Source organism: Hibiscus syriacus, unplaced genomic scaffold (assembly GCF_006381635.1).
Source record: "Hibiscus syriacus cultivar Baekdansim isolate YM2019G1 unplaced genomic scaffold, ASM638163v2 tig00112715_pilon, whole genome shotgun sequence".
Classification (NCBI taxonomy): Eukaryota; Viridiplantae; Streptophyta; class Magnoliopsida; order Malvales; family Malvaceae; genus Hibiscus; species Hibiscus syriacus.
Window position 1 is genome coordinate 1 of NW_024063388.1, and position 8540 is coordinate 8540.

Sequence of the window (8540 nt, forward strand, 5' to 3'; positions counted from 1 at the left end):
CTAACATAAGCTAAGTATGAATATACATGAACTATTATATGTTATAAACATTGTGTTTAAGATATGAATGAAGGTAAATCATGTAATATGCATATTTAAACCTAAGTATAAGAATGTGGGGCTACTATATAATTATTGATTATGTATGGTCATGGTATAATGCATTATCAATATTCTAAGTATGAAATACATAACATGGTTACTAATTTAACATGTATTGTATCAAAATGCATGTGATCATAATAAATGAAACAATAGTAGAGTATAAGATGTAGAGAAGTGTAAATTAGGTTAAGAAACTTCCTCAGCCTTTAACCATGGAAGTGTTGTAATGAAAAAAAGTAAGGTGAGAAGAAATAGGATTGTATCATTATGGTACCATGATATTCCTTATTTAGTACATTGATACAATGTTGATGGTATTTGTACAAGTAACTGGCATAAAATGCAAATTGTGCATACTCAATGACTTGCATACCTTGCATTATCATTTATGTACTTTGGCTATGTTTGATTGAAATTGAAAAATGAAGAATCAATTGATTGTTTGAAAGTAAATATTATATAATACATTGAATTGCCATTAAATGCTTTATATCCCAACTGTTGATTTTCAAGTTATACTTATAAGAATGTGACTTTGATATAAGTCTTTTTTATTATCATATTTATTATATGATATTTTATGTACTATGTTATATGAATTATTTATATACTAATACGTTTACTTTTAAGTTTGGAAAATGCCTCACCAAGTGTATACTTACGTGATGATTTTCACGAGTAGGTAAAGCATATCGAGTGGAGTAGAGATATTTTGGCATCTACTAGCGAGGATTACATCTTCAGCATCATAATGCTTAAGAATGGCTTTGATTTGAATGTTAAAAACTTGAAATTATGTTTTTATGCGATTAAATGGTTTGTGGTTATTGTTTAAAAATGAGCAGTTTTAAAGAAACAAACTTTTTTTTATTGTTATCTAATAAGAAAGGTTTTACAAATTCATGTGACATCTTTTTACTTCTTTTTTTTTGTTTTGTAATTCATGTTGTAACCTTCTTCAAAACATTTTACTTCTTTTTATATGTAGGAATGTGTTTGTTGTTGTTTCTAACTGTTAATGGATGTTTGGAGCCATTGGAGACTTATTTTTTACAAAAAAAATTGCTTAGTACATGGAGTATCAATATTGCCTAAGGGAGTATCGATACTTCCTTTATAATATTTAAATAAACTAACCGTAGTGATTGTTGGGCTTGACCAATATCGATATTAGGATTTCATGGTATTTATATTATTGTGTAAAGTAGTATTGCTACTCCATCAATACCATTTTGCATACTAGAATTTGAACACTTGGAAAATAATAGGTATTGTTCACGCAATATCGATACTATTAGAAACAATTGGTACTACTTACCCAAAAAATTGTTTTGTGTTCAATTTAATAGTATTGATACTACAATTAGAGTATCGATATTTCTCTTACATTTGGTATCGGTACTGCAAGAACAATATCGTATTGTTCATGCAATATCGATACTATTAGAACAATATCGTTATTGCTCATGCAGTATCGATACTATTAGAACAATATCGTGCTACTTACCCATAAATTGTTTTGTGTTCAAATTATAGTTTTTGTGGACCTTTGAATTATTTTTGAAAACTTTGAACAAATTCAATCAAATCCAAAAACATTTTACCATTAAATTGTTGTACCAAATATATGATTAACATATACCTATTTAGGGACTAGGATTGAATTCTTCGAATATGATACCACATGTATAGTACTAATACTAAATAATCATTTAAATATTCAGTTTGACGTATGTCATGAATACCTCATGTTTAGGTATTGATATCTATGCATTACACAGCGAAGTTTTTATGCCAAACATGCTTGGAAAAACTTGGTCTAGACTATATGCAACCCATGACAATCAATAGCACTTCAATATTAACATATATTACTTAACTTTTGAAAGTATTTTAATTTTCAAGACCCCTCCGAGATTAATGCATTTTGTCACCTGTTTATAATTCAACGATTGATATATTATAGTTGGATGAGTGAAAATAGATATTTACGGTTAACAGAATAACAGTAAGAAATGAGAAGATATTCACTGGGAAAAAAAGAGTCAATCTCAGTCATCTATTTCACTCATCCAACGGTCCCAAATCAATGTAAAACTAAATAAATTTACATGCGTGGATATATATATATATATCTATATATATATATATATATATATATATCTATATATATATATATATATAGACATATTTCAAAAATAGGCAGGTAAAGTATCTCATTTTCCTATTTTGGTTCCTACAGTATTTTTAGGATAAATTATACATTTAGTACCCAAACTATTATTTTTGTTTCGTGTTGGTATTTAAACTTTAATTTTTTTCAAATTATACCTAACATTTAATTTAAATTTAAATTTGATATCACATAGTTAAAAATTTTACAAAACTGCTACCGTGATATTTTTTAATTTTTTTCAATAATAATTTGATATTATCTTATGGTGATGCGTCAATACACTATTAAATTTTTAACGGCGAAATACTAAAATAAAAACTAAACTAAACATTAAACATAATTTTAAAAATAAAATTTAGGCAATAAAACAAAACAAAAGTAATAATTTAGATACTAAATGTATAATTTATTCAATATTATATTATCAAAACGGAACACGTGATATTGACTGAAAAAATATTTTAAACATCTAAATAAAATATAATAATTTTACATATTTATTTTAAAAAAATACTTTGTACACTTAAATGAAAATAAAGATGGTATTCTTAGATACTTATTTTCGGTTTAATCCTATATATAATATGTATGTATTGGACGTCCGCCATTACTGTTCCTTAATTGATTTCTTTCTTGATCCTCCTGTTGTTTCCTCCACTTTTGATTTGATTTCCCCCCCTTTATTTGATTTCTTTTGCGAAGGTTTAGTGGAAAGATTGATAGTTTGATTAAAGAAAGAATGGGAAGGGTGTTTATTATTACTCTTGAAGGAAGCGTTTATAGCTGCAAGCACTGCCATACCCATCTGGCTCTCCTCAATGACATAATTTCTAAGGTTCTCTCTTTTTTCTTCTTTCACGTCTTCATTTTCTACGTTGTTTTGTGGGTTACATTTGATCCTGGGTTCCTTTTGTGAAGTTTTGTTTGGGTTATGGGAATTTGATAAATATTGTGATAGATGAATTAAATACCAAAAAATGATTGAACCATCGTCTGAATGATACCAGGGATTTAACTCCAATAGACTGATTCCTCTTCAGTTTTGGTCGTTGAATGTTGAAGTTTTTTCCTGGGGATGAAAATGTTGCACCATAACATTCAATGTGATTCCTTTTGGTTTTTGCAATTGTGGATGTTAGTTGAATATCCAGACTGATATTTTGTTTACGGGCATTCTAAATCCAAGCAGCGATTGACCGGGTGGCATATATTTTTTTTATTAAAAATCTGTTTTTCCCCTGAAATTTTATAAAAGTTGGCCTCCCTTAACATAAAATTCTGTTTCGGTCCTTGAATCCGAGCATAAACAAATCGAGACAAAAGGAAGCGGTAGAATAAGCAGGTTACATCAGGTTATTATGTTAAATTTTGGATACACATTTAGAATTACCGCATCCTTTAATCTAGATAGAAACATATGATTTGTACCAATTCTCATCAACTCTGATTCCTTACTTGAATCTGGATGGATTTTATATTTTATCTCTTCATGTAAGGCATGCGTTCTCATTGTTCCCTGCATTATACCAGGTATCTTTCTGCAATACAGGCACATACTAACCTCATCCTTTATTTGTGTTTCAGTCTTTCCATTGCAGGCATGGAAAGGCTTATCTCTTTGATAAGGTGTAAGTGTTTCTTGTTGCATGCTCAATTTTGTCTCTCTATAGTGCTGGCTAGAAATATTATTCTCTTATAAACATTTATGCTTGCTCATGTTTTTGTTAAGATAATTACTATATAATTGTCTCTTTTGCAATCTGTGAAAGTAATGTATTTATAAGGAATTGTGTTTATTTTCACAAACGGTCTTTGATTCATGGAAAAGATAGCGTTTTTTTCCTACAAGAACGACACCAAATTTTAGGTATTGCACAATTCCAATCCAGTTGGACTAAAATATCACTGAAATAATGTTATTTATTCATACAAATCATACTCTTTAATATAATAACATATTCACTTATTCAACTCAGATTCTATTTTTTATATAAATATGATTGATGGGGTCATTTACAAGCTATCTTGGATTTCTTAGGTTTTATTCTAACCCTACATTTAATATCCATTATAATTAATATCATATAAAAATAACATATATAATATAGGACTACAACACTAAAAATATATATTAAATTATTTATCTAGAACTTTATAGAAGAAGATTATATAAAATAGAAATAATAGAAAAAAACTTACATGTTTTTTGAAAATTTATATTAAAAAACAACTTGAAATATTCGAAGTATATGATGTTGAAATTAATTATAAAGGAAAAAATAAAGTTCTATTCTTGTATTAAAGACAGCAAATGACTGACTGAATGCAATTCCTTGACAAAGGGTAATAGGACTAGGAAGTCAAATAATTGATGTATTTTTTAAATATTTTTATTATGATACTAATTATATTAATATTTAACAAATTTAGATAAGTAACGAAAATAATTTTATCAGTTATTCTTATATTCTTCAATCAACCACGATAATCCTACATTACTATCAAACAAACTAAGCAAGTTAATGTAGTATTCATGTCAACCAATATTACATTCCATGAATTTTATTATCAGAGTTAATGTAATATTATGTGAACCAACGGTCCCCTAAAAGGTAAACAATTTGAACCTGTCAGCTGCTACCTGGTTCTAGACATGTATAGACAGATAGCCAAGAATCAATATATTGGTCATTCCGTTTTCTATCATGGCCCTCATTGCTTATATGCATTCTGCATATATGAATGCTTGAATTTACTTATTTTGTTTGTTAATCCATAACAGTGTGAATATCTCAGTAGGAGAGAAAGAAGACCGAATGATGATGACTGGGATGCACACCGTTGTTGATATATTCTGTGTGGGGTGTGGCTCAATTGTGGGATGGAAATACGTAAGAAATAGTTTTGCAATTTTTGGAGTTTTTGCTGGTTTGATTTCTTTCGAGGCTTAGTTCCATGAGTTAAATTCAGTAGAGCATCTTTCCGTTTTCCTAATGTTGTGAATTGTGAGTGATTTGATTCTAGGAGTCTGCACATGAAAAGACTCAGAAGTACAAGGAGGGAAAATTCATTCTTGAGAGGTCCAATCTTCACTCTCTCTTCTGCTTGCATATAATCAGGGATTTAAATATCACTTCGTTATATAGCGATATCGGTATTGTCCGAAACTGTTATTGCATAACTGCGATACCTGCAATAACACTTGTTGTGTCCGCATTCGTGACAAACGTAACGCAACTAAAAATGCGGCTGCAACCGTTATTTAAACCCCTGCATATAATAATAGCTACAAGTTCTCAAATGTATTGTTTTCTTTTTGAACTGTGGGGCAGGTTTAAGGTGTTGGGTCCTGATGGAAGCAACTACTGGTGAGCCATGAAGCTCTGGTTAGTGGCAGTGATGCCGATAATGCTTGATTGCTTTGTCCTTCAGTTGATTCTAATATTACCAAATGTTTAATTGTACATTCTCTTCACCTCATATGAACTCTGGCCTCTTAATGTGGTAAAATTCTGTTAGAGATCCTCTGCAAATGATACAAGAATGATACCATTCTTCCAAAGTCCATTTTGTTTCATTGGTTTCTTATGAATCTTTATGCAATTCTTACTATTAAATATTATAAATGGCACTTGAGTGATTACCCTTGAAATAATTAATACATGAATTGCACCAATTGAGTGGCCAGTGGTTAAAAAGAGTTCCATTCTCTCTTGAGGTCCTAAATTCGAGTAGTTGCATCTGCAAAATGTATACGCTATGATAGTGACAAAGTAAATTTATCAACATATACTATCTTTGTAAGATAGTAAATTATGAACTATCATTGTAAGATTATAAAGAGAGAATATCTTTGATCAACCATTGAGTACATCTCTTACATAAAACCACCACATTTTCTTCTCTTGAATCCCAGTACTGTCTTCCTCAAATATACACAGAAGACAAAACAAAGTGCTTCCTACCTAAAGGAATGATAAAAGTAGAATATTGTTAACTCCTGCTATTATTAATGCCAGAACATACCATAAACGAATAGACATGAAGCAGTACACAAGAACCTAACAGAATAAAAGGAAGCAATGTTTGCATGTACATACTAACAGTACTAATGCAGTAACAGTAGCCTAACCCTCTCATTTAACAGAAATGAAGCACAGCAATGAGCATTCTGCTTAAAAGACTATATAAAGATCTAGTTTATAGAGTAAATGAGCAATATTAGAAATCTTAAACCATTGAGAAGCTTCTGCAATGCGTTTCCACCCCATTAGACATCACTCTGCAACAAGTTGCTTTGAAAAGACTCCGGATCGGGTTGTTCTTCTTCGGCTGCTAGGGGATCCTGAATATTGGTTGAGCTGCTGCTCTTCTTTGGCTACTAGGGGCTCCTGGATTTGTTGGTTGAGATGTTTGTGATCTTTCGTTTCTACAGGCTCCTGAATATGTTGGTTGATCTGTTCCTCATCTTCCTTGATTGCTGCAGTTGTTTCTTCTTCCTGTGGTGTACCTTCGGATTCTTGCTTTTCTTCTGGCTGAATATTGTCACATTGGACATTAAAATACAATAGAAAAGGGAAAGACACGAAAATATTAGCTGCAATTGCAACAACCATGGCAAATTTTGCAAGGGAAAAATCACACATCGTCTCAAGATGATGTAGCTGTAACCAGATAATGATATTGAAGTAGCATGAAATTCTTAATAGGAATAGAAAAGATGTCAAAGAAGAAAAGAAAGGGTAGAGCAATACACTCGTGAGGCAATTACCTCGAACGATCTGTGATTTAAAGCTTCATTAACTCCAATCAGTGCATCGGTTGTACTATTTTTGACATCTTCACTCGCCTTTGATTCTTCAGCTGACATTGTTTCTACTGGACTCAAGCCAGGCACTAGGACAGGATTACCTTCATATGCTACCAAATTTCCTTTGGTAACCGCTGTTCCTACGCTGTCGTTATCTCCAAGATCTTCTGCTATCAAAGCATTCATATTTGAAACATCCAAAGCCTCATCATAGGGGTAGTTCGTTTTACTCAAACCGAGCACTCCATTATCTGCATTTGCTATAAAGTCTTCTGTTCGGTAACTAATATTCTCTGCAACGATAGGCAAGGGCTTCTCTAGTGAAGTATCACCATTGCTGGTGACTGATTCCTCGGATAATGCTTATAATTGCTCCTTTCCAGGAGAGGCGGGATTTTCCTCGGGGATTAGATCTTCCTCTGGAGGTGTCAAGTTTTCTACAACATTTGCCATCTCAGAATCAAGAAGTGGTTCATCTTCATTAACTATCTGCTCTTCCTCTATGACTTTCTGTTTTTCAGCTTTTTCCCAGTCTTCACAAACGACAATGGTATTCACAGTTTCACGGGATTAAAAATCCAATCAGGATCCGGTTGCCATAAAGGTAACCGGAGCGTGTTTTCAGAAAGAACTTGAACTGGACAGATACTCCAACAGGTATGTCCTGTGCAATTTCAATATAACAAATCCCATCAAATACATAGCCTTTACAAGTTTCAGAAGAAAAACAATTAACATTCTGCATAAAATTCCTCCTTACCAGCTCTGCTGTCCAAAAATGTCCTTCTGACCAATTCAATGCTAGAGCACTTTCAGGATCCCATAACCCTAACAAAGGATGATCCCCTACTATGAAAAATGCTCTCCAAAGGAACACTCTTTCTTCAACTGTAATTTGACCTTAACTGTCTTTGATGGAATTGTGCATCAGAGGATTTGGGATGAGACTCAGAATTCAGAGAAAGAAAGACAAATAGTTAAAAGGGCTAAAAGATCTTACTTTCTTGTTCAGGTTGAGTTTCAATATTCTTCAAGTCCACCTACATAAAGTAAATTTACCATTCGTAAAAGAGACCATATGATTATTAGATTCTTCATAATTCCTTAAGAACTAGACAGTCTAAATTACGATCCCCGAAGAGTAAACAGTAAGAATTGCAGTTTCCAGAAAGCAAAACCAATTGAGAACCAGAAAAAGAAAAACATTAAAAAAAACTATGAATTTCAAGAAATGATAAGGAAAACAAAACAGGTATAAAGGGTACATGCCAGTGGGTCTGGTGAAGGAGAAGAAGATGAAAGAACCGGCTGAAGACGCATGTGTTGTAGAGAGAACAGATGCAGGAACCGGATTCTAACATCTTTTGCAGGGAATAAGCATAATTCAGGTCTGTTAAAGGAAAAATCCTTGAGAAAACAAGAAAACCCTACATCTTTATGCTTCTCAAT

At 31.8% G+C, this 8540-nt stretch overlaps 2 protein-coding genes across 2 annotated transcripts; one reads left to right on the plus strand and one right to left on the minus strand.

Annotated features, from left to right (window-relative positions):
• The first annotated feature begins 2966 nt into the window (after nucleotides 1-2966).
• On the plus strand, nucleotides 2967-5700 carry LOC120182665 (protein yippee-like). Its single transcript, XM_039187571.1, has 5 exons — nucleotides 2967-3116; nucleotides 3866-3909; nucleotides 5064-5172; nucleotides 5306-5361; nucleotides 5614-5700. Exons 1-5 carry the CDS (start codon nucleotides 3021-3023, stop codon nucleotides 5651-5653), a joined length of 345 nt encoding a protein of 114 aa, XP_039043502.1. The 5' UTR covers nucleotides 2967-3020; the 3' UTR covers nucleotides 5654-5700.
• Nucleotides 5701-6357: 657 nt separating this feature from the next.
• On the minus strand, nucleotides 6358-8209 carry LOC120182666 (RNA polymerase II degradation factor 1-like). The gene is made up of 3 exons (XM_039187572.1): nucleotides 7852-8209; nucleotides 7053-7755; nucleotides 6358-6816 (listed from the first exon to the last, which is right to left on the minus strand). Exons 2-3 carry the CDS (start codon nucleotides 7275-7277, stop codon nucleotides 6559-6561), a joined length of 483 nt encoding a protein of 160 aa, XP_039043503.1. The 5' UTR covers nucleotides 7278-7755; nucleotides 7852-8209; the 3' UTR covers nucleotides 6358-6558.
• Nucleotides 8210-8540: the final 331 nt, after the last annotated feature.

Excerpts from the sequence above, each read along its gene's own strand:
- LOC120182666 (XM_039187572.1), bottom strand. The coding sequence starts at position 7,277 with ATGAATGCTTTGATAGCAGAAGATCTTGGAGATAACGACAGCGTAGGA. Across the intron at positions 6,817-7,052 it reads TAAATCACAGATCGTTCGAG|CCAGAAGAAAAGCAAGAATC; the intron begins GTAATTGCCTCA and ends GACAATATTCAG.
- LOC120182665 (XM_039187571.1), top strand. The coding sequence starts at position 3,021 with ATGGGAAGGGTGTTTATTATTACTCTTGAAGGAAGCGTTTATAGCTGC. Across the intron at positions 3,117-3,865 it reads TCAATGACATAATTTCTAAG|TCTTTCCATTGCAGGCATGG; the intron begins GTTCTCTCTTTT and ends TTTGTGTTTCAG. Across the intron at positions 3,910-5,063 it reads GCTTATCTCTTTGATAAGGT|TGTGAATATCTCAGTAGGAG; the intron begins GTAAGTGTTTCT and ends AATCCATAACAG.